The sequence below is a fragment of the Microcebus murinus genome, chromosome 17, assembly GCF_040939455.1.
Source record: "Microcebus murinus isolate Inina chromosome 17, M.murinus_Inina_mat1.0, whole genome shotgun sequence".
Classification (NCBI taxonomy): domain Eukaryota; kingdom Metazoa; phylum Chordata; class Mammalia; order Primates; family Cheirogaleidae; genus Microcebus; species Microcebus murinus.
Window position 1 is genome coordinate 54,058,103 of NC_134120.1, and position 25,872 is coordinate 54,083,974.

The 25,872-nt window shown below is 41.4% G+C and overlaps 1 protein-coding gene across 6 annotated transcripts in view; it reads left to right on the top strand.

Moving 5' to 3' along the window:
* PTPRM (protein tyrosine phosphatase receptor type M) overlaps window positions 1-25,872 on the top strand; it is a 790,604-nt gene that overhangs the window by 660,573 nt on the left and 104,159 nt on the right. For all 6 annotated transcript variants that reach the window (XM_012745929.2, XM_012745922.2, XM_012745925.2 and 3 more), the window contains one exon: window positions 19,941-20,028. In XM_012745929.2, coding sequence (XP_012601383.1) covers window positions 19,941-20,028 — 88 coding nt within the window. The remainder of the gene's footprint in view (window positions 1-19,940; window positions 20,029-25,872) is intronic.

Genomic DNA, 25,872 nt, shown 5'->3' on the forward strand with positions numbered 1-25,872 from the left:
TGAGCCCGTCAGGAGACGGCTAATTATTTAACAAATGCTTGGGGTATGTCATTCTGAAAAATGGTCTTGAGCCCCTCAGTCTTGCCCCTCAGCCCATCATGCCGTCACAGATTTCTCCTTTCTCTAAACCTTAGTGCACATTGGAGTCCCCACAGTGTCAATTACCCTCTGTTTACTACTGCCTTCTGCCATTTTTTTGTCTGCTTTATGAGTGTCACAACAGGACTGCATCTTCTCCAAGCAGGAGGCCTTCAGTTCTTTATGTGGTCTCCACAGCATGTGGCACTGTGCTCAATACCTAGTAGATACAAGGGTTGACTCTTTGGAACTGTCTCAGGGTAAGTCAGCACAGGCTGGTAATGCTGAAGTTTAGCAACCAGTTATAACTTCTCGGTTCTGAAAATTTTTAGTACCATTTAGTGGACTTCTTCATGATGGTAGTAAGAGAAACCAATGTTTGTATCACAACAGCAACTAACGTTACTGAGCTGAGCATGTCTGTGTTATCTCACTCAAGGTCACCACAACCCTCCCACTTTAGACACGAGGTAACTGAGGCTCTCAGCCATGTCACCAAACTCAAGAGAGATACTGGAATTCAAACCCAAGACTCACTCCAGGGCCCGGGCCGTTTTCTAGGTATAACGAGAAAGTGGAAGCTCCCTTCCCCCCTTCCCTGTACTTTGGGCCTGTGAAACCTGAATGGGTGGAGAACAGGGGAGAATGAGTGGACAGAGATTCTGTGTATGTCACATACCAGACCACTTTCTCCTAATTGTGAGTGACAGAAATAACACAGTTTGTAGAGATTTGTCACACCATAATCTTATTTTTTATTTTTCCCAATATAAAAAAAGATAGAAATGTTGAAAATTAAGTGTATTGACTGTATGACTATATGTTGTTGATGTTAGAGCTTTTATCATGCAAAATGATGTAGTTTTACTTGTATTATTTGTACAATTGGACTGTAGTGGATATCAGACTTACCTAGTGTTCAGTCAGATTTGAGTGTGGGCTTGCCCCAGTCAGCACTGAAGAGCCCTTGCAGAAGGTGGCCAAATGAAAGCAAAGTGTGTTTCCTTTGGTGTTGGCCACCAGAGCAAAGCCATATAGTGCTTAAAACATTGTAATACATTTTTGCAGAAAGTGCAATATGTGTGGTCACATAAAGGAACCATGGAGAAGAGACATTGAAATTGTCTGTCAGTGTTCGATATGTAGAAATAAACATAATTCAAAACATTAATATTCACTTATACAAACATACAAACTTTCAGAATCTAATTAAAATCTTGCAGAGTAAAGGCAAAGACAGATAATCAAGATTTTTAAAATCTTGTTTTCGGTGCATGTCTGTGTGAGCATTTTGTGCTTTAGTGTGTTTGAAGTTCTCTTGGCATGGTGAATTGGAAGAAAAGAAACTATGGAAAAATACAAGCATATATACAAAGTAGGATTTTTGTTTCTCAGTACATAATATTATTTCATTTCTGTGTCATGAATGGGTGGCACACACTTTTTCTTTAGGTCTTTTGGCCAAACCTTATACAGATACTTCGGTATACATATCCTGCATACCATCCAAGAAAATATCTAAATTGATCTCAAATGGATCTAATGAAAAAGTCAGGCCTAGCATCTTTGTAATAACAGTATCTATACAGTAGCCAAAATTGCTTTCAAGTTTTTATTTGGGGAGCATTGCAAAATATTAAAGCATCTTCTGTCTCCTTAGCTGAACTTTTATAATATTTTATAGCAGCTAATTTAACTCAAGTACACAATTCTAATGAAAGAAGTTGTAGGATAAAAAGGTAGAGCTGAAATGTATATAAATCTTTGGTGTCCTTGCAGATCTGATAAACTGCCATACTTTCCTAAGCTTATGCAAAACAGAAAGTGAAGAAGCATATTGCAGAAAACTAAATTATACATGAAGTCATTAAACCTCACCCTTTGCTTCTGATTGAGGGATTGCTGCAGTCGCCAGTGAGAGCAGAGGCAAAATGAAAAAATAAATAAATGAAAGACCTGATCACATTATACATTTCAGTGGAAATGTAATTGCTTAGAAGTTCGTTTGAAGTTCTTCCGGACATGCAAAATTGCATGTAGCTACTGGAAATAAGAAGGGGGCCATGGCACGTAGCATCCTTGTGAACTCAGAATCTAATTCTCATGTGTATGGGGTACAGGGAGCGAGAAGAGGATTGCCAGAGATGCTGGTGTACAAATCTGCATATCCCAATCCACCCCAAACTCTCCCATCTATTGAAATGTACACCCTTTGTCTTGACCTGTTTTTCCAGCCAGAGGTGTATTTATGTACATAACATGCACCATTTACTTGTTTTTCAAAGAGGTTTTGTGACTGCCTCTTTGAAAGCGTGTCTGAATTGACAAGCTCTTTAGGAGGGTTCTGAAATCCCCTTTTTCAAAGATTACATATCCTGGAAGATGTTCTCATCTGTCGAGGATGAGCTAAATGTGAGCATCTTGAAAGGATGAAGATGCAATAATGACCTCCCTTAAGGTCATCTTCCATGGCTAGTAACGTGAAATGGTAAAGGCATGAAGTTGGCACCTGTGCAAGACTTCGTAGCACTGAGGCCTGTCTTAGCAGGCAGGGCTGGAGAAAGAAGGAAGGCCCTTTTCTGACCCTTAATTAACTGCTAGGACTCTGCAGATTGCTGCTGGCCTTCAGCATCCCCATATAGTTCTTAATTAATTCTAGCTGCCGGAGGAGCCCACACTGCATCATTAGTGTTCTAACCCTACCTAAGGAGTGGGTTAATGGCCATGGTAGGCCCATGGACTGTAGTTCCTTTCATTTGACAGCGTGTCCTGAAGGCTCTGTCGTGGGGAGGGTCTGCCTCCGAGAGTGGGTCTGTTTTAATCAGCACATCACAGGCCCGTAGTACGTCTCCCTGCTCGGTGATAATGACACCTCTGAAGAAAATAAAGAATATGAATGTTCACTACGGAAAGGATGTTCAGAGAAGCAGAAATTGTATGTGTGTACCCAGCCATGATTCTGGCCTGCAGAGGAAGAGCCGTACTTCCCTGGCCAGTTGTTCCTAGTTTCCCGGCACTGAGGCGACATCCCCTAAAGCATTCTGTGCTTGTTCCCACTCTGTGTTCACCAAACAGCCTTAGCTCAATGACCTGGCTTTCTAGCTAGTGCCACCGCCTAGGGCACAGCGGGCATATTGGGCATTTGGAAAGGAAACATCCCATTTTAGATTAGCACGACAGCATTCAGGGCCATGCCTCAGAGTGACTTTGATTTAATGTGCACGCACCCATAACAGGAAACAGCGCACCTTTGGAGTGCTAGGTGTGTTGGTTTGCAAGGGCTGCCACAGCAAAGTGCCACGGGCTGGGTGGGCGGCTTAACACATTGTCTGGCACACTAGAAAGAAAATTATTCTCCTTGGGGCCGTGGTGTTTTATTATGAAAATAAAATAAAAACTTCAAAAACAAAATAATCTTTTCTAATTTAATAAAAAATTTGTCATTTATTGTTTTCTATGCATGAGTTATATGCAATTAAATTGTTACTATTAATTGTAACAATAAGAACATCAACAAGTAAGATTTTCATGAACTAACTGCAGTTTTACTTATGCTTCGCAAGGCCCTGAGCTCAAAACTAGCATGAGTTAAGTACAACTCACATGGCAGTTATTGTGTTAAACAACAGAAATGTTTGTCCTCACAGTCTAGAGGCTTGAAGTCCAAGATCAAGTTGCCAGCATGGTTGGTTTCCTCTCCTCTAACTTCGGCTTTCAGATGATCATCTCTGCGCATGTATGTCCCTGGTGTTTCTGTGTGCCCTAAACTCCTCCTCTTAAAAGGACACCAGTCATGTTGGATGAGGACTCACCCTAATGACTTCAGTTTAACTGAATTACTTCTTTAAAGGCCTGATCTCCAAATATAATCACATTCTAAAGTACTAGAGGTGAGTACTTATGACACATGAATTTTGTAGGGGACATAATTCAGCCCATAATACTAAGGAAAGCAAATTTCTTATTCAGGAAGGCTAAGAGATCTCACAATTTGAGACTTGACCCAGGGACCTTCTCCAAGAGGTTGGGCTGGGCAGCATGTCAGACCCATTGGTGGGTCCCTGTAATCACAGCTTGAGCTGTCCAGAATGGTAGCTGTTCACCACATATGTCTATTTAAATTTAATTAATTTAAATAAAAGTTAAAATCCAGTTCCTTAGTCATCCTAGCCTCATTGCAAATGCTCAGTAGTCACAGTGGCCTAATGGCTATTGTATTGGGCAGTGCAGATGGAGAACATGTCTGTCAATGTAGTCACTGCCGTTACTGTTCCTGTTCTGGAGGGGCCACGTGCAATAGCTCTGGGAGTCATTGAAGCAGTCCCTGCAGCAGGCACCCTACAGCTGCTGGCTTTGTGCCCAGCCCTGTGCTGAGAAGTTAAAAATAAGGACAAGGGCCCTCTCATCAGACAGCACATAATCTAATTGTGCCAGTAAAAATAAAATCCTGCATATCAGATGTGTGAAGAAAACTTAAGTGGCAGTACTAATAGCTACAGTTGAATTTTGGAGGGAAAAAAGAGCAATGGTGACTAAAGAAGAAAATACATGGAAGAGAGAGATTTCAGTGAGTTATAATAGATTAACTTGGCAAGGCAGGCGAAGGATGGGTCCCCTGCTCAAGGGGCGTGATATCCCACAGAAGCTGGAACATGGCAGGTGTAGAAGACAGCTGTCATCAGGCCCTGTATTTGGTACATACGGTAACATCCATGCTTTCGTGCTCTCCTTTGAGAGAGCATGATTTCTTAGCTGATTTCTGATTTCTTAGCTTCTGAAATCTTAGCTGATTTCTTAGCTTCTCCTGCTCTTCCTCAGCCCTTCCTGTTCATTCATTGGTACGCCCTTGGGCTCCTGCACATCCTGGCTGATCCACAAAGGTCTCCTCCACTCTGCTGTCTTCCTCTAGAACTGTTTTGTTCCTGTTCTCTCCTCTTCCCCCTACAGTAGGCTGCTTGTTGCAGGGATTACTTTACTGACTACCAAATCCGTTCAGCAGCCTGTCCTATAGCAACAGACACCCCTGCCATCAAGAGGACGTGGCTCTTGAGCACCTTCTAAGCGGCTGGGACCCCTGTGGGCTGTTTGGGGAGTTTGACTGCTCCGTAAACTGCGAATCAGCAGCCTCCTTTGCCTCAGCCCTTTCAGCAACCTGACCTTTCTCCAGGGGATGCAGGAAGCTTTCAGTGACACTGGGAAAAGGTGCCACATCCCAGTTTGTTCAGTTAGAGGTAGAAGCGAAGTGGGGAAGAGGACACTAAGGGTCACCCGGGGGAGCCTGCCTGCTGGTGGTCCACAGATGCATTTAAGAAAAGCATCTCCTGACTTACTAAGTACTGATACTGACACTGTGATCACTGAGTCAGTGTTGATTATTCACTGTCAGTTACTACCCAATTTAGTAATTTAATTATGAGACATTACAGACTTTTGCAGGCTTTAAATCAAATAAAAGTTATTTTTCCAGGACCTCAGGCCTGCTGAAGAATTCTCAGCCATCACACTAAAAGCACAATCCATAAAGGAAAAAAGATCAAGAAATTGGTCTTCAAAATTTAAAACTTTTGCTGTGAAAGACACTCTTAAGAGGATGAAAAGACAAGCTAAAGAATGGAAAAAATATTTTGCAACCACATATCTGACAAAGGACTGATATCTAGAAAATATAAAGAACTCTGAAACTTAGCAAAAATAATACAATTAGAAAATGGGCAAAGACCTGAAAGGCACTTCACCAAAGAGGATATTTGAATAAACACGCAGTCAACATTGTGAGTCATTAGGATAATGCAAATTATGACCACAATGAGGTATCATCACCACACATTACAACAACTAAAACAAAAGTAGGAAAATACCAAATGCTGGTAAGGATGCAGAGAAACTGGATTGCTCATAAGCTGCTGGTGAGATTATGAATCGATGTGGCCATTGTGAAAAAGAGTCTGGCAGTTCTTAAAACACTCAACATAGATTTACCGTATGACCCAGTAGTAGCAGTCCTGGGCATTTATCCCAAAGAAGTGAAAACTTACATCCCCGCAAACTCTGTAAATAAATATCCCTAACAGCTTTTTCTGTAATAGCGAAAAACTGGAGACAGTCAAATTGTTCTTCCATCAGGGAATGGATAAACAAACTATGGTACATCCAAACCATGGAATATTACTCAGCCGTTAAAAGGGCCAAACTATTGCTACATGAGAAAATTTGGTTGGATCACAAGGGCATTGTGCTCAGGAAGAAAGCCAATACGTCATGATTTGATTTATAGGATCTTCTTGAAGTGGTGTAGAAATTGTAGAGATGAAGAATAGACTAGTGGATGCTGGAGCTCTTGGTGGTGAAGGGTTACTTCTGTATTTGACTGGGGTGGTAGCTATAAAAATCTGCACTTGAGATAAAATGGTATGGAACAATACCCACACACTGTACCAATTTCAGTTTCCTAGTGTATAGTTATGCAAGGTGTAATCATTGGGGAAAACTGAGGAACACATGGAACGTCTGCATACTACCTTTGCAGCTTCCTGTGACTCTTTAATTACTTCAAAATAAGTTTTTAAAAAGCTCTTCTTTTTTAATTTCAAAATATTAAGGTGTTACAAATATTTTAAGTTATATGGATCATTTCTGTAATGCTTTAGTCCTAGCCATAGGTGTACTCATCACCCAAATAGTGTTCATAGTACCCATTAGGTTGGTTTATTCCCCTCGCTTCACCCCCACCCCTCTCCCCCCTAGTCGCTTTCCACTGAGATTTACTTCCCTCTGTGCACATGGTATGCTCATCGGTTAGTTCCAATTTAATGGTGAGTACATATAGTGTTTGTTTTTCCATTTTTGCGATACTTAGGAGAATGGTCTCCAGTTCCATCTAGATTGTTGCAAAAGGTGTTACTTTATCTTTTTTATGGCTGAGTAGTACTCCATGGTATACATATACCACATTTTATTAATCCATTCGTGTACTGATAGGCACTTGAGTTGATTCCCCATCTTTGCAATTGTGAATTGTGCTGCTATAAACATTTGAGTATAGGTGTCTTTTTGATAAAATGACTTATTTTCCTTTGGGTAAATACACAGCAATGGGATTGCTGGATCAAGTGGTAGGTCTACTTTTAGTTCTTTGAGGAATGTCCATACTTTTTTCCATAGAGGTTGTACTAATTTGTAGTCCCACCAACAGTATATAAGCATTCCTTTCTGTCTGCATCCACATCATGATCTATTGTTTTTGGACTTTTGAACAAATGTCATTCTAACTGGTATAAAGTGGTATCTCGTGATTTTAATTTGCATTTCTCTGATCAGTGATGTTGAGCATTTTTTCATATGTTTATTGACCATTTTGTCTTTCTTCTTTTGAGAAGCCTCTGTTCATGTCTTTTGCCCACTTTTTAATAGGGTTGTTTGGTTTTTCCTTGCTGATTCATTTGCGTTCTCTGTGAATTCTGGTTATTAATCCTTTATTGGATGTGTAGCTTGCAAATATTTTCTCCCATTCTGTAGATTATCTATTTGCTCTGTTGATTGTTTCCTTAGCTGTGCAGAAGCTTTTTAGTTTAAACCCCATTTTAAAATTTTTGTGTTTCTATGATTGCCGTTGGGTTTGTTTGGTTTTTTTCATAAATTCTTTGCCTAGGCTGATATCTAGAAGAGTTTTTCCTACATTTTTCTCTAGAATTCTTATGGTTTCATGCCTTATATCTAAGTCTTTTATCCACCTTGAATTAATTTTTGTGATTGGTAAGAGGTAGGGTTTATGTTTCTTCTGTGTGTGGCTATCCAGTTTTCTTTGGTATAATTTAAAATTTATTTCAAAGTTACTGGTTATCAACATAAGAATTCCTTAACTCACTGATGATGATAATAATAAGGTTAACCTTAATTTAAAAAGGTGCTGGGGTCTCTTTTCACAAGCATAAGTTATAGCTGTAATGAGAAAATTAGTGAAGGATTCATATCAGTTAACAAGCTGACATCTATGAGATATTTGAGGTAAAACTTAGCACAGTATTTGGAACATAGTGAGTGTGTTATACTGTTATCTTGTGTTATTATTAATGTTATCTGTCCTTATTAATACTACTGAATCGACAGTTTATTATGATTTCACTAAAAGAATTCTTATGTAATCAGAATCTTTTGAGCCAAAGTTTTTCCTTAGTATACTTCTTGGCAAAAATTTAAATTCCCTTTCAGGAGTTTTCTTTGCTGAAACAATAGTCTTTAGGTCAGACGTCCTCAAACTACGGTCTGCAGGCCACATGCCACCCACCTAGGACATTTATCCGGCCCACCAGGTGTTTTTGCCGCAGCTGCCTGTCCTGCTTAGCAGCCGACTCGTCCCAGGCCCACAGTGCGCGCTCTCCAACCGTCTGAGGGACAGTGAACTGGCCTCCTGTTTAAAGAGTTTGAGGACCCCTGCTCTAGATAGTGTGTGAAAGTTCATTCTGGTTTAGGATGGAGATGATAACATAGGTCCTCCAAGGGCATTAGATCTTTGTTCTTTACATTTCAAAATTGACCCTCAAGTTTACTTTCATATACTTTCATCTCTATTGCCTTCTCTAAAATGTTTTAAGGCAGTACATCTAATAGCATGAAGCATCTTATTTTTAGTTTAATCCCAAACCTTGTAGTTCTAAATAAAAAAATCGAACCATGTGCCCCAAGGTTTTAATCTAATATCTGGTTCCTTGAATTGGGGCCAACTCTTCATTTTTTAAAGCATCAGCAGATTCTAAATACAAGCTTTGGCTACTTTCTTTTAGCATCTGACCTCGGTTCACTTAAACTAATTGTTATCCTTTCAGCAGATTGTGATTCTGAAGGGAAAAAGAAAAAAACTATACTGTAGAACATTAGAGGAATTTTTAAATTCTGAGTATAATGCCCTCTATATAAAATGTGCCTTTTCGGTATTATTTTCTCAAACATGATAGTAATTTATTTAAAACTAGATGTGAGTATATAATTTTTAAAACTTTTTAAAAGAACCAGGCCTCAAAAATATCACATTGAAAGACATTTATGATGTATGAATCTTCTGATTTATGATTGTCATTCATTTATTCATGAATAGTTACAGAGCTCCTCATGTGTTCCAGGTAGATGCTAGGTGCCAAGGATTTGCAGAGAGACTCAGGTCTTCTCCTCATGGAGCTGATAGTCTAGGAAGGATGTAGATATTTGTGGCTATAATGCTGTGTGCATTTCCACAGACGTTCTACAAGTTATACACACCATACTAATAACATATAAATTCAGTGGCACTTTATATGTATAAGTTCTACATGATTTTTTCCACTGACATTCATTGATTTTAATACAAAAAGCAATCTCATTAAATAATTTAATTATAGCAATCCTATTGTAAAAAGTAAAAAAACAATTTCAGCACTTTAACTGGTGGTCACAGAGTTAGGAATCAGTTCGAGCTGGGATTTAAACCCTAATCTTCTGGTCCTAGTTCCTGTTCTTTTCCCTCTTCAACACCTTGTGTTCTGAACCAAGTGAGACGAATGGTGAATTCGGTTTTTCCCACATGTGAGCTCCTGACTACTGATGACTTCCAGTGTGATTTTAGGAGGAACCAGCAGCGCTGAATTCCAGGGTGAGACAGTGATTGCCTTTCAGTTAGTCATCTTTCAATCCTTTTGATGCATCAGCAAACCTTGGTTTGGGGCTAAGCTTCTTTTGTGTCTCTCTTAGCCAAAGAATAGGCCTCAGGCTCAGAACAGGGCTGAGCAGTCCTGTCAGGCTGGAATTTAATACTGTGGTTTCCTTTTCATTGTATCTACTTTTTCTGTTATCTTTACCTGAGGTGGGAGTTATCAGTTTTTCCTTTTCATTGTATCTACTTTTTCTGTTATCTTTACCTGAGGTGGGAGTTATCAGTTTTCTTGTAGTAATGTGAAGTGCCATTTGCAAGTCTTGTAAATGTATTGAAATATACAAGAGTTAAAGGGTTAGACAACTTAGCAGTAGGGAGGGGCTAAGGGAAAGCTGGTGCACACGTGGGAGGACGTGGAAAGCCCTGGTGAACTGCTGCAGATCCCTTCTCGCTGTCCTTGCACCTTGCCTCTGAGGAGTCTTGTTTCCTCTTTCCTTTCTGCTACTTGCAGCTCCCCAACACCAAAGCACATTAACAAATGAATAACAGTTTCCAGGGAGTGCGTGCAGGTGACTAAGGCATTCCACCCCAGGTCTACAGTAAGATGTTCTCTCTGTCTTGAGAGATGAGTTGGTTATTTCAGGATTCCCAAGGGAGGCCATACCTCTGACTCTACAGATGTAACCAGCAACGTGTGGAAACTTCCGCTCTGCCCGGATTTCTGCTCTGTTCCTGGTGCCAGGCTCGTTGTTTTGACTAAGTTTGGAATCTCCTCCTCATGCCCATAGGCTAAGGCTGAATGCCAAGACTTACCTCCCAGGAAGTAGTCTATGTAACTCAAAAGTGATGGTCTCCATAATCTTCAATAAGATATGACATTTGGCTAAAAATCAGTCAATAAAAGGAGAGCCTCTATGACTCTAGAAATAACTTTGGGTTATAATTTTTCATAAAAATGTTTGCCTTTAAAAGTAGACATTGAACTTTCTGACAGAATAAATTGAGATGTAATTATTTTTCACTAAACTGTTTGAAAATGTATTTCTAACCTTGTTTTCAAAATTTCTAAAATAATCCTCTGTTCTACATTTTGATCTTTAATCACTGTGACTTAGGTATTTCAGGAAGAGCCTGGGAATGGGACTGATGGGTTTTATAAATTAATAGATGTCAAAACGAAAGTCACAAATTTCACATTAAAATTCCTTTTTCTGCTACATTTATTCATTTCTAAGCCTGTCATCTCTAAAAAAGTATCCTTAGATTTTCAATCATATTTAACGGAGCTTATGTGCTCTGATTTCTGAGGTGAGGACATTTAAAAACTCACAGCTCTCCAAGAAGTAACATGAAAATGATGTGTGCTTTAAAAAAACAGAGGGGCAAGAATAAGACAACCACCCCACTTATAAATATGTACAGAACCCAGGAAGGAACGTTATACAGCTCCTGGAGGAAAACACTGGGAAAAATTATCAGGGGGACAAAAACTGGCAGCAGAGTCAGTAAGGACGTATTGTCACGAAGGTCTCAAGCTTTACTATTAGAGCAGGACCAGTAATGGACAGCCTGCATTGAGCACTTACTGCATACTGCGCGTGTGGCTTGTGTTGAGTCTCACATTTCCAGGTGGCCATGTCGTCAATAGGGAGACCCACTCAGTTTTCAAATAGGAAAGGGACAGGTGCCCTGTTGTGCTTATAACAGCTCTCTCTGGTACAGGTGCATAAACTGGAGAACAGCAAAGAAACCAGTGAGGAAGCTACTGCGACAGTGCAGCCAGAGATAAGTAGGCACTCAGCTTTCCTGGTTACTCTCTGAAGGAAAGATTTCCACAGGAGTATCCATTTGCTCTCTGGATGCTTTCGGAATGCCTTTTTCCAAGGAGGTACCTCTTGCTGTCTCTGAAGATCTGGGCAAACCTTTTGCACCAGCTCACTGACAAATCAGTGTTTCAAGTCAGGCGCAAGGGGAGGAAATTACAGCTCTCTACTAGTGTTAGTATCCCAAAGTCTGGTAATATCTGGGGCAGGGGGCAATGAACATTGCTTTCTGTCCGAAACATGGGTAGCAATCGTGGGAGAGGACTTAAGCCTGGCATGACTTATGAAAACGTATGCAAAAAAATTGAATCAGTCTCTCAACTGCCTTTGAAACAGAGCAGTCCTTTTGGGGGGACTTATGACAGATTGCTCATTGACATCTCCATCCAGTTCCTGTGACCTCCTTGGGATTGCCAGGGTAATGCAGTGAGGGTGGGGCAGATGCAAGTTCCAGAATCTTCAAAGATTGATTATTTCATTGATGTACACCATAATCAAGATATAGGCCATGCCCAACTCAAGCCCAACTCAAAAAAGTAAGCTTTGACCAAGTTTTATACAATAATGTAAACACTTATAAACCCCTGTGGGCCAGCCCCTCCACTACACCTGTTCTCATTCCATAACAAGCAGCAGAGACTCCACCAGGAAGAAAGAATCTGCAAATGACAGCCTTTGACCTTCATACACACAAATATCCTCCTTGTGACAAGCCCTTGAGAGCCTCCTCCACAGGCAAGTGCCAGGGCACCAGCGACTCCCCAAAGCTCTAAGCTGAGAACTTCATCACAGTGTGGGAAGACAGAGGTATCAGCCCTGAGAAGACACCCCGGGCAAGAGGGAGCCTCGGGCATTGCTGAGGATGAGGTCTCTGTTATTAAGCTGTTTTCTGGGGTACAAAGGCCAGGAAAGGGGGGAATATCCCCCAATAGCTGCCCTCTGCTTCTTACAATTAATGATGATGCTCACCCTAATTATGTCGAAACCATCCCCTTTTTAAAGCTGCCTTACTCTGTGTCAGTCTGTATAGTTCCACGGAACACTGGCCTGGTCTGTGGAACATTTGGCAACAATGAAGGCTCCATGGTTTCCGTTTTCATGACTTTTTCCTGTGTCACTCACTTGAAGGGTATGTTTCTCTCTCTGGCCACTTGATTGGTGGTTCTCAACTTGTTCCTGCTTCACTACCCCTGAGGGATGTACTACATCATTGGCGGGTGCTGACCCAGTGATTCTGAAGATGGGAAGAAACGGGGCTTTGGAAATTGGGCAAATTTAAAGAGAAAGAAAAACAAATCAACTGAGGGTCCGTCCAGGATGGATATCCTCTTGCATTGCCCGGATGAATCACTGTGCAGACAGTTGATAGGACCGTATCCCTGAACTGGCTCATTCCATAAAAAGTGGTAACCAGAGATGCTCGGTGGCTTAGGACTCATGGCCAGGGTGACTAGAATGTCGCGTGCACAGTGCACTGCAGCGGGCACAGAGAAGAGGTTCTTGGCCAGCTTTGTGGCCAGGTGGGAGGAGCACTGAGCTCAGAGTGGAATGGCCTTGGCTCAGGTCCCAGCTCTTCTGCTTACCAGCTGTGTGATTTCGGGAGCCACTCAGTGTCTTTGATCCTAAATTTCCTCATCTATGCAACAGGATTAAAAATGTCCACCTGAGACAGCTTCAAAAACATCCCTTAATCAACAGGAAATATATGATGTTACTGTGAAAAATCACTTATAAAATCCCTCGTTCAGAGTGATTTTCAGTAGAATAAAAAACATGTCCCAAATCTCAGAATGACAGAGACACAGGTCAAGGTTGTACATAATGTACAGTAGGTTTTCAGGCAGTGCAGAGTAAAGTTTTTTAGAAACTTCTGAAGTTGAATTTTTCCTCTGCTTTTCACATGAATAAAATTGTGCATGTAAAATGACTAAGATCATTTCCCTTAATGAAGGAAAATGAACTCACTGAGGGACCCCCCTGAATGTCAGGGGGACTGTTTCTAGGCACTAAAACATCATATATATATATATATACACACATACACACACACACACAGAGGAGATATATATATATTAGGATGCAAACATCAATTCCATTATGAAAAGAGAAAGATGTGGTTATAGGTAAAGGCATTTATTGCCAAGATCATCACCCTCATGAATGCTGCAAAATTTCAAATTGGATTAGTTGCAATAAAATGTGACCATTTGAAGAGTTCACAGATTAGCAGCTCTTGAAAAGGATCAATGAGTGTTCACATTTAGATCTCAGTTTGTTTAGAATCACACAGTTTGTGTGTCTAGGTTCTTGTTTGCACCCAATCTCTGCATTTCTTGCCCTTGAAGCATCGCATGCTCCCTTTGACTGCCTCTGTCCAGGGCACTGGAGAATGACAGTGACCACTACAGCCACTGTGCCTGGACTTCTGGGGCATTCTACTACTTTGTGGCTCATAAGGTAATGTGAAGTATCTCCGGTTGCTTTAGTGTTGTAGCAATAAATAGTTTATATGGACCTAATAAAATGCAGCGCTTCAAAGAACCAGAAGGGAAGTATGAGCAGAAAACAAAGAAAGTTCAGAGACTGTGCGTGCCCCAGTGAGTTCATCTTCCTTCTTTCAGGGAGATGATTTTAGTTACTTTGGACAATTTTACTCATATGAGAAAGGGAGGAACAATTCAACTTTAGAAGATTCTAAAAAACTTGACCCTGCACTGCCTGAAAATGTACCATACATTATGTACAGCTTTGACCTGTGTCCCTGTCACTCTGGCAGCTTTTCTGTTGAATAGGGGTTTTTATTTTCCTCCTTCTTTAATATCTGGGAGCTTTGGCATTTTAACAGACTGCATCATTTTGGAGTAACGTTCTCTTGAGGTGGGCAACTGAGATGTATAATTATATCCTGTGGAAAATGATGGTGGTATGAGGGGTGGGGGAGGAGGTTATTGAATCACAAAAACACGTTTCCTATTCAGGAAAAAAATGACAATATGCAGGATGTTCAATTTCCTTCTGCTCTGTGCCCATGGAGAGTGTAGCATCTTGAAGTGGGGAAGTCATTGGTATTCACTGGAGCTTGCCTGGTTTCATTTTTATTGTTTCAGAGACTTATTACTCTTTCAGAGTGGTTCCCAGGTCTGCTGCCTTCTCTCAGTATATATGAGCTAAGGCAGTCAGAGGAAACACTTTAATTACATTTTAAGTAGAATAAAAGCATAAGTATATTTATGAAAATTCTAACAGAAGGTGCAGTGAGACCATTAACTTAAATCCCAAAAATACATAAAGTATTTTTTTTCATAATAGAAAGTCCATAGTTGGTGTGTTAAATTGTACCTACATATTAAAAATCTGCCCTAAACACTAAATATTGCCTAAATGTGCATACTGTATTCAAAATTCCTCCTGTAAAAAGCGTACTGGGAGCCTGGGCCATCATAATCTGCCTCCCGAGCTTGTCCTTATGTTGCCGCTCCCAGAATGGAAAGTCCTCAGGTGCTAAATGATGTTTTTATCCCTGGTTCCCTCAGCCATTCCTTCTGTTCCCCCTCACTGGGCCTCTTTTTCAAAATGATGCCTGAGCTTTGGTTGAATTTGAGCTTAGTGAGCCTTTACTGTGTTGAGGAAAAACTCATGAGGTGAGAAGTAGAGGGAGGAATTGGAGGTCGTGCTTAAACTTGACCTTAAGGGTTTGTGTCAGGCACAGAAAGATGCAAGAAGCAGATGAGCACAGTTTCTCCTGAGAGCCCAGAAGCTAGTTGTTGGCATGTGCTCAGAAAATCCTGACTCCTTCATGAAATGAAATTCTTTCTGTCTCTGCACCAGGAGGACTCAAAACCTGGTTGGCCTTACTTTCAACAAATTTGATAATAACCATTCTTCTCAAGACACGACATAAATTATGTGGTGATTACTTATTTCCCAAGAATATTGGTTCAGAGTAGAATTCTTCTCAAAGCATTTAATAATTCAATTTATGTAATTTTAAAGGAACATGTATAACTTTTGACCTCTTACAGATAAAAAATGATAGCTAAAGAACCTTTTGTTCTTGCCCAAAGAAAAATGCATGGGAGAAAATCTCATAAATGTGCATTGACTTTGCTTAATTTATTAAAAGATATTTAAAAGCCAAAAATTATGTGAAAAAGGACATAAAGGAGTAATTGCACAGCAAAATTACAGATAACCCAAGGTCCCAGACTTTCCTCAGGCATATTTTGCTGGGTTTATTGGTGCCTATATGCCCATATCTTGGTCTGAAAAATAAAAGGGGAGAGGTGGATTTACAGGGTCATTAGTGCAGCCTCGGTCTCTCCAGGGAAGGAAGAAGGAAGTATGTCTGCCACCTCTGGCATTGCACATCCATGCCAGACATGAAACAGTATTCTCTGGCACTGAAGACCTGTGTTTCTGCCCAGGTTACTATGCTTGCTCTGAGAATTCCAACCAGAGAAACAGCCATGGCTTCTCTGAGTACCCAATGGCTCTGGAGCTATAGATATACTGTGTTTTCTAACTAGAAATTTAAACGTTGACGTTTGTCCTACTTCAAGCATAAGAGGGAGTCTAAATTATAAGGTAAATATTTTCTGAAATATTTTGAAAGTATATGCTATCAAAAAGCCATAACATTTTAAACTGGATCCATCTTAGAAAAAAAGTTATTTAAAAAATCTTTATAACAAAAGGATACAAAAGCCAAAGCAAACAAACTAGAAAGCCCTTCCCTCTTTCTCTGGGCTCCCATAAGTATATTACTTATTTTCCAAGCCAAGGATAAAAAACACCTGGTCTTAATAATGCAAATGTATTCATGGGCAGATTGGCTATATAATTGGTAGCAAAACTTCCAGAAAATGAAAGACACGGTCACCATATCCGTAGGGAGTCAGGAGCCTGTGGCATTCATCTATGGAGGCACTAGCTATCTGATCTTTTTCTTAGAGCAACTCATGTTTTGTGTTGCTTTTGTCTAAAAAAACACATACATTTGCCATTCACTATTCACATAATTCCTGGATAGGAAGCTAGGAGACTCGTTGCAAAAGCTCTAGCTGCTCCTACGATTGCTTTGTCCATGCAGTGAACACATTATCAGAAGAAAAATTTCTACTTTATACAAGTAATCAATACTTAAAAGTTTTCTTGACATCTTTTATATTCTCCTGTTGTAAACCTTCATTTAGAGACAAGAAGATAAGATCTAGGTATGGAAATCACTTGTTGTCCATGTGTATTCAAGTTGATTTAATACTGTTTTCTCCTCAAAGTCATTGTCAGGATAGGGGTGGTAGAGAAAGGGCAGTGGATTATTAGTGAGAAAGCATCACGGTCTGACCCAGGTTGTATTAGGAGCTGTCAAGGTGTCCATCTCCATCTCGTGTCCCTCAGCTATAAAGTGGGAAGGTCGTCCCTCTGTGCCCAGCTCTACACAAGTTGAGATGATGGCTCAGTCACTTGCAGACACTTGTTGAGGCCCACTACAACTCATTATGTGCAGCATCATAATTACTACTCAGAAATGGGTAACGCTTGGGCACAACCCTTGTGAAAACACTCTGGGACCTATTGTGCCCAGATGGAATGAGAGGGGTTATTATTTCAGTTGTTGATTGTGTCTGTTTCCTGGTCACCAATTAAATGAAAACAATAAAATTAAAATAACTGTTTTTAAATGCAAGGGCTATTGGCAGTGCTATGATTACCACAAATGCTAAGGAAACACAGCTGTGATATGGGCATGGTTCCCCACAGCAGAGCCTCTGTCCAGAGTGGGAAGGGACTCTGGCTCATCAGGTGATCTGGGAGCATTTTCTTTGTGACTTGAAGCTGTAGGTTTACTGGAATACTGCAGGGTCTTCTCTCAAAGTCAATTACCTTCTTCCCTCTTCCTATAAAAAACAAGAACTTTTTAAATGGGTGGAAAAGGCAGAAAGAAGTAAAATTGATAATTAAATCATGATGAACTCAAAGTAGAATTAAATTGTTGAAAGTCAAATAATAGTTATTACCCAACTGTAAAATGATTGTCATTCATAGAGTAACAAAGACACTATTCAGAAAAAGAGTATCTGACTCTAAAATCCCTGAAGATATTTTTAAATGCATATTGTATAGCAGAATAAAAGTTGCATGTTTGAATAAATCCCGATTATATAAAGGTCTTGTTCTCGGTGGAATTAACTAGTGACTTTTACTGCAAGTGTGTTTATTGACTTAATTTATTAATAACCTGAAAATGTTTTATTTGTATTTGTCCTATATTAAACATTATTTTACTCTTGAACTAGCAATGCATAGTGTGAATCTAATAATATTCTCTATATATTCTTATGCATATAGTATGTCTGATCATCCCGTCTCTATGTTTTTTTCAAATGATGAATATAACATAAAAATTATTATGACAATAAAGTACCACATGTGATCACAACTAAGGGACCTTAACTTAAGATGGGCAGTTTAAACCTCTTAACTCTTAGGTTTGTTGTGCTACCTTTTCACTCTTACATGTTGTAAAATGGTGTCTGCTCCTGCTATTTTGTTTGGAGGTGTACTAAGGACGAGCTCTCCAGCCCGAGAGCAGGACAGACCTGGGACTGGGCTCTTTTATAGCCAGTCTCTGATGAGAGGCAGACTCTGTGGTGATAGGATCAGTACCCAGCAGGTCACACACAAAAGACACGGACTTTACAAACTGTGCTGAAATGAAAACTGCAAACTGTGAACCAGCAGGTTTTCCAAGTCTTAGAATGCTTCACACACTTAAGCTGCAGAAATAAAGCTTGATTTTGAAGTCAAAACCAAGGCATGCTGTAACCACACACTGCAGTCATTCATTCATTCAATGATTAATTATTGGATTTCTACCATGAGGCATAGGCACTAGATAAACAAAAATGATAAACATGCAGTCCCAGCTCTCAGGGAGTCCACAGCCTGGTGGCAGAGACAGACACAGAGACAACAGCAGGTGCCCAGCACTGTCCACTACATGGTCAGGGTGCCAGGTGACGTGCAGGCAGGCAGAGTGGAGCACAGAGACCCCTGAACTGGTGAACAGTTAGTCCTACTGCAGCAGTGCTGAGGAGCAATTTACCTAATGACAGAGAGCTGGACCCATAAAAAGGAATAAATACATTCTGTCAAGCCACAGGTGAGTCACAAAATATCGTAAGTGGTGGAAGGGGCCAGGAAGGCTCGAGACTGGGGAGTAAGAAGAGTTGCAGTCCTGAAGAGAGAACTTGGAAAGCCATGCTGGAGCATGTCTGACAACGTCCCTGATGCCATTCTCTGGCCCTAACACATTCCAGAATGGTGCTTTGGTTCTTCTCTTCTACCTTTGTCTCTTCTTCCTTCCCTTCTCCTCTTCTTTCCCGATGGGTTCCTCTGAGAAGCATTAGTGTGGCAAAGACAAGAAATCAGTTTGATTGACTCCTGCTCGTGACTGTCCTTTTCCTATAACCCCCTCACATAGAGGACTACATAAAGGTAAAAAGTGATGTGGACTGAAATGGACATAAAAGTCCTAGGTATTTTTTTTCTGCCTGTCCACTGATAGAGGACATTTTCATTATAACTTCAACAGAAAAAAAAAACATACATCTAATAACCTGAAGATTAAAGACCCCAGGTGTAATAATGCCAAATCCTTAAATAAACGAACACTGAAGTTCCATTAAAAATGAAGAGAAAACTCTGGCAGAGTATATTACAGGATTTTAACCTTGAAGTCATAAAGTCTTAGCTTACCTACTTGCACAGTTTTAACCAAAAATAACCTCCTTTCAGTTAGCAATTGGGGGAAAAAAGATATCTTTATATCTCGTATAAGAATATAAAAAATGCTAATACAAGAAACTGAGAGAATGTTAATTTTTCTGTATATTGAATATTCAGATAGGATAGGGATGAGCAAGTGACCATTTTTACTGGACTGTACAGATCAGTTATGGGTTCACTCTTCCTCCTGCATCCCTGTGTTTGTAAGATACTAACTAAAGGAAAGCAAAGTTTAGAAAAAGCTAAATGAAATATTTAAGATGTAAAGTAACCAAAGCCAGGAAAGGACACAACAAAACAAGAAAACTACAGAGCAATATCCCTTATGAATATAGATGCAAAAATCCTCACTAAAATAATAGCAAACCGAATTCAACAGCACATCAAAAAAGTAATCTACCATGACCAAGTGGGCTTCATCCCAGGGATGCAAGGATGGTTCAACATAACATAAAAAAAGAGAAAAGAGATGCAAAATAGTTCAGTAATCCTTTATCGCATTCCTGTGGATATTTTTTTTCTTCTTGACCCTTATTCTACATTTTTGTAAAGAACATCCTTCGTCGTTACTATCCCTCTGTTTACTGCACAAAATTGTAATTCTTAGTGCCACTTTCTCTTCCTTCTAGAGCTTCTTTGAAGGGCAGTCTGCACCATGGGACTCGGCTAAGAAAGATGAGAACAGAATGAAGAACAGATATGGGAATATCATTGCATGTAAGTGTCAACGGTGTCATTGTGCCATTGTAGAACTTTCTTTTCACGTCTGATGAGATTGACCACCAGGCTCATGAAGTGAGAATTTACAGTGCAATTACTGTCTCCCTCCTGCTGGAAGAGCTAGTGTTATGCTTGTGCTAAAGAAAGGAAAAAATATGTGAATACTCATACTTCGCCATTGTGCTCTTGCTGTGGGCCCCTTTTTACTTTTAGATTTCAGGTTAGGGCAACAGAGGTAATGTAAAATGCTGGGAAGGAAAATGCATTTTAGATGGAGTAAACATAATAGTCCTAATATTTCCCAACTGCTCTGTAAGGATGAATGGAGATCATGCCGCACAGCATGCCTTAGTGCAAGGCGCTCGGAGTGCTCTGCAAACATTAACACATTAATCCTCTGGACACCGGGTTAGGCAGGTCAGTAACAGCCCCATTTTAAGGACAGGAAACTGAAACTCAGAAGTTAAATGATGGTCCCCATATTGCAACACTCATTAGCAAAAGAACTAAGATTATAGCTCAGAAATTCCCAGTGCCTGTGAAACTGATTATTACCAATCCATAATGGCTTGGATGGGTTTTACATCAGCCCAACCTCATTAATGTTCCGTAACAATGCTGCAACGCATGGGAGATTGATGGACCCCCTTCTCCTGGCCTCACCCCACTCATTGCCTGCATTAAACTGCTATAAGTCATGCGTGACTGCATCAGAGTACTGACAACGTCCCTGATGCCATTCTCTGGCCCTAACACATTCCAGAATGGTGCTTTGGTTCTTCTCTTCTTCCTTTGTCTCTTCTTTCTTCCCTTCTCCTCTTCTTTCCCGATGGGTTCCTCTGAGAAGCATTAGTGTGGCAAAGACAAGAAATCAGTTTGATTGACTCCTGCTCATGACTGTCCTTTTCCTATAACCCCCTCACATAGGGAACTACATAAAGGTAAAATGTGATGTGGACTGAAGTGGACATAAAAGTCCCAGGTATTTTTTTCTGCCTGTCCACTGATAGAGGCCCACTGCAGTACCCTAACAGAATTAGTACTATTTATAAAGACATGCAAATCTAAAACAAAACAACAGAAACAAAATGGATTAAGTCTAGAGAACATCTAGCTCGTTGTGTTTTATTACTTACGAGAGAACAAACTTGAAAGGTTTGGATATTCCGGGGGAACAATATGTTAGCTTTATTGATTGTGAAAGTACTATTACATTTCATTTGCCTGAGTTAACATTTCTTAGTGTGACAGTGCAGATTCCGTAGCAGGGAATTCCTTTTGACTGCAGACATGTTCTATACCAGTACTGTGCCGTACGGTAGCCACCAGCCACACGAGGCTGCCGAGCATGTGGAATGTGGCTGGTGTAATGGGGGAACAGAATTTTCCATTTTATTTAGTTATAATTATGTTGAATTTAAATAGTACACTAGATTAGATACTCCTGTATTGGACAATGCAGATTACAGTCTGTTTTATAAAAATAAAAGAGAAGGAGCTTACGTATAATATAAAATGTCCCAACTGAGCGTGTTCTTTTTTCCCTTTGGCCACCAAGAAAGCCAAACCATCAGCTTTGCAGGGTATAGATGCTAGCGTCGTGTGTTTCGCTGATTGGTTTGAAAGCATGCTGTATTTACTTAGTGCGCGAGTGGTCCTTTGTAGATAGGAGATGCTACCCTGAAGTCAGGGGCTGATTGCCCTTGGTGAATGCCGTCAGCACTTGTGGGACCTTTCTTGGCACTGAACACTGAGGCTGCAAAGGTCATGGAGATGAAACGTTGTCACTGCCCCCAGGACAAAGCAGCCCGGACAAATATCAGATGGCTGTGGCTGCAGTCCAGTGTGATGACACGGGACTATGTTGGAGCCGTGCATACAGTGCTCTAGAGGCTCAGAGAAGGAAAACGTGATTTGTCGATCTATATAGACCCTTCCAAGTTCCTTAATGTTCTCTGGGAGCCCACTAAAGCCTTGCCATATTAGAAGATTCCAGATTTCTCCTAATGGCTTACAGGATCCTTTCCAAGAGTTCCTTCAGCTCTACAACAAACGCATGGAGATTCACAGAGGCAAACTGGGGACTTCCCTTCACACACCAAGTGGCAGGGGATGTTGATGAGCCTCTGTCCTGCAGGCACTAAAACAGCACCAGCGTGGGCCTCGTGCTAAGCGCTCAGACCCGGCCTCAGGTGTGCTCGGAGACCCAGCTGGCCTTTCTCCAGCGTACCTCTCACTCTGCCTCTTCCTGATGTACTGTTTAATATCTACTCTTGGTAGACACTTGAGAAATCTTTTTGAACAATTAGTGAAAAAATTAATAATTTTTAATTCATAAATTAATTAATTAGCATTTGTTGAGCACTTACCTATGGTGTGCTAGACACCACTCTAAGCACTTTTCACATATTAATTCATTCCCTCCCTACTACAGCATAGGTAATATTATTGTATCTATTTTACAGGTGAGGCAGTTGAGGCATCAAGAGGGTAAAAGGGTTACACAGTTAATAAGATGTGGAGGCAGGATTCCAACCCAGGAACATTTTTTATAACCACCACATCATGGTCTTCACCGGCCAGCGTCAAGGACGAGGGGCAGGAAGATGACATTAGCCCTTTCCTCTCCATCCTTCATCTCCCCAGGGCTCCCCAAATAACATACAACTTGAGTAAAAGCTGTGCACTCAGAGGTAGCTTCAAGGTAATTCCTCTCCCCTCAGCTGGCGCCCAAGGCCCCTGTAGAAAATTTCTGGAGCAGCCACCGTTAGGGTTAGGGCCTTCCGCAGAAGTTCTGTTCTAATAACTTCATGGCTGTTGCCTAAGAAGGACAGTGGAGACAGGGTCTGATTTATGTTTAATTTTTAACCTATTATCACTGATTGTCACCTTGCTGAGGATGAGCACAGAGAGAGCACGAGGGGCCTGCCTGAGTCCTGCCTGGTCCGGGTCCGGGAAGGTAGGTAGCTGGCCGGAGGGCACTGGGCAGCACACTTGGATGTGGGCTGGGAAAATGATAAAAACTTAACCATCTTTTTGTGAAGACATTTAAAAACTACAAATTCTATACAAATAGAAAATATTTTGATATTACCAAGTACCGTCCTCATTTTCAAGTTGACACATAGAGAGATGAAGTGGCTTGCCTGTGATCACATAAGTAGGTAGTTGTCCCTTCATGATGTGGAAAAATGATTCTCTAATTATTTAGAAAAGTTTGTTTTTAGGGACCCTGGTGGAGGCCTACCCCTGCAGGCAAACATGGGTATGGCCCTGTGAAGTTACAGGCTCTCCACGGCGCCAAGTGCGTGCTCTCCTTTACAGTTCTTCTACGGCTTCCCTCCTACCTTGCCTCTCCTCGACCCTTCTGGGCACTTGGTGTGCAGCGGTTTGTCACAGGAACATTGAGTCCCACTCCTCTACCTAATTTCTCATCACAGCTGGGCAGACAGTATGTGCATAAATAGACTCAGTAATCCATCCCTTCATTCAGCTGATATTTATTGATCGATTACTGTTTGCCAGACTGTGCAAGGCACCGCTACGAAAAGATGATTAAACATACATGGATGCAGTCTAGGCCAGGGTTTGGCAAACTTTTTCTGTAAAGGGCCAGTAGTAAATATTTTAGCCTTTACAGGCCAGCCAGTCTCAGATCAACTTCTCAGCTCTGCTGTTTCTATGTAAAAACAGCCAAGGATGATACAGAAACAAACGGGCTTGTGTTCCAATAAAACTTTTTTCCAAAGCCAGGCAGGGGGCTGGAATTGGTACAGGCTGGACTTGGCTGATTCTAGGTTTAGTGGAAAACAGCTCTCATGGGGAGACCTTTTCATCTCCAGTCCCCAGGGCATGCTCCACCGAGATCATCTTCAACTCTCAGGACCCTGCACTTAGGGCTGATTCCTTTGTCATGCAGGTACTGACTGGTCTGTGCATCTGGGACAATGTTGCTAGAGGCAAAACAAGTTCGCATCTACCTCCTATCCTCATAAATTTATAATCTGTGGGCCAGACCTGGCTAAAACATGCATGAAATAATAGATCTCAGGTCCATAAATAAGTGGAAAATGTATTATGCAGACACCATTGGTGACATGTAGCAGACGGATGAGTGGGTGAGGGGTAGATTGATCAGGAAAGACATTTTGGGCAAAAGAGGACATAGGTCTGGGAGTTAAGAGAAATTGTTCCACTGCACACTAGTCCCAGTGTCCTTGGGTAAGCTGTGAACCTTCTCAGTACCATAATTTCCTGAGCACATCACCTATTATAGAAATAAACTGAAATGGCACATAAAAACATTGTTGTTACCTGGAAAAAAATTACATCTTCCCTTCTTCATTACTCCTGTGTTACTCTTCTTGAGTTTAGCAGACTCACTACTTCATTTAAAATGGAAAAAAAAATCAGCATTTTGAGGTCTCAGGTTCCAAACAATGAGCTCGTAGATGATTACAGGAGCCACGTGGTCCCTCGTGGCCACCAGGTCCCTCTGTGCACAGCGACCTGGCTCTGGTCTGGGTGTGCGCTGGGCTGTCCCTGCAGCCCGGACCTCTGGAGCTGCAGTTTCTAGCCCTCACCCACCCTCCATGCCCTCCCCTCCTGGTGCTCTTTCAGTGTGTCTTTATTGTGTTGCATGGTCAGTGTACCTTTCCAGGGACAACATCACAAAGAGACTTCTCTACCCAGTCACCTTCCCCCCCATCCCCTGTGCTATCCTGAAGCCTTTTCCCGTGCATCTGTGTCATCTTTTCCTCCAGTTTGCTATTGTTTCCTGTGCCCACTTGTACATAATTGCTGTCTCTTCATGGGCGTGGAGAATAGCATTACCGCCATCCCCTAGAAGATGACGAACTTGTAGAAATGTCTGTTTCCCTTCCCAGGAAGGCTGCTTCACAGAGCCTGGGCGTTGGATAGCACCAACAACTAGGATAAGGAGCTGGGGCTTGGTCTACATATCTCAGAGATCCTCATTAGTGTGTTAGAAAGAACATAAGATGTGGCGTAATGATCACATTCATTGTTTCACAACAGTGTTTGCATATAAAGTAGTTTTAATAGTGCTTAAAACCATTTATTGGCTTTTACTCTTAAGTAAGTTAATTTTTCCCTTATTTACACTATAAATTTGCTGAGCAAGCCCCTTCCAAATATAAACTCACACCCCATCGACCATTACCACCCCCACACAGGCGAGTATAGCCCTCCTAATACTCTCAAGAGCTCCTAATTATAATAAGCTCCCAGAGTCAGGCGCACAGCAAATCTCCCCGCTAACGAGGCAGCGCTGAGGAGAGAGCCGCATCCGCGGGGCTCCCTGGGCTCCCTTGCCGTCTTTTCTGTCGTCCATTCAACAAATATGTATTGGTCTGCCCTGTGCCAGGCACTGTGCCAAACCAAATTCTTTCAGCAGGTATTTATTGAGTGTCTCTCATGTGCCAGGCACTCTTCTAGGTGTCAGCATAGAGCAAGGGAACACGGCAAAGTGCTTGGCTGGCATAGTGTGTGACCTCTTTGTGGGGCAGACAGAAACAATCCCGAGGTGCGCGGTATAGCGTCTATGGTATGGCGTCTGTGGTATGGCGTCTGTGGTATGGTGGCTGTGGTATGACGGCTGTGGTATAGCGTCTGTGGTATGGCGTCTGTGGTATAGCGTCTGTGGTATGGCGTCTGTGGTATGGCGTCTGTGGTATGGCGTCTGTGGTATGGCGGCTGTGGTATGACGGCTGTGGTATAGCGTCTGTGGTATGGCGGCTGTGGTATGGCGGCTGTAGTATGGCATCCCTGGTATGGTGGCTGTGGTATGGCGTCTGTGGTATGGCGGCTGTGGTATGGCGG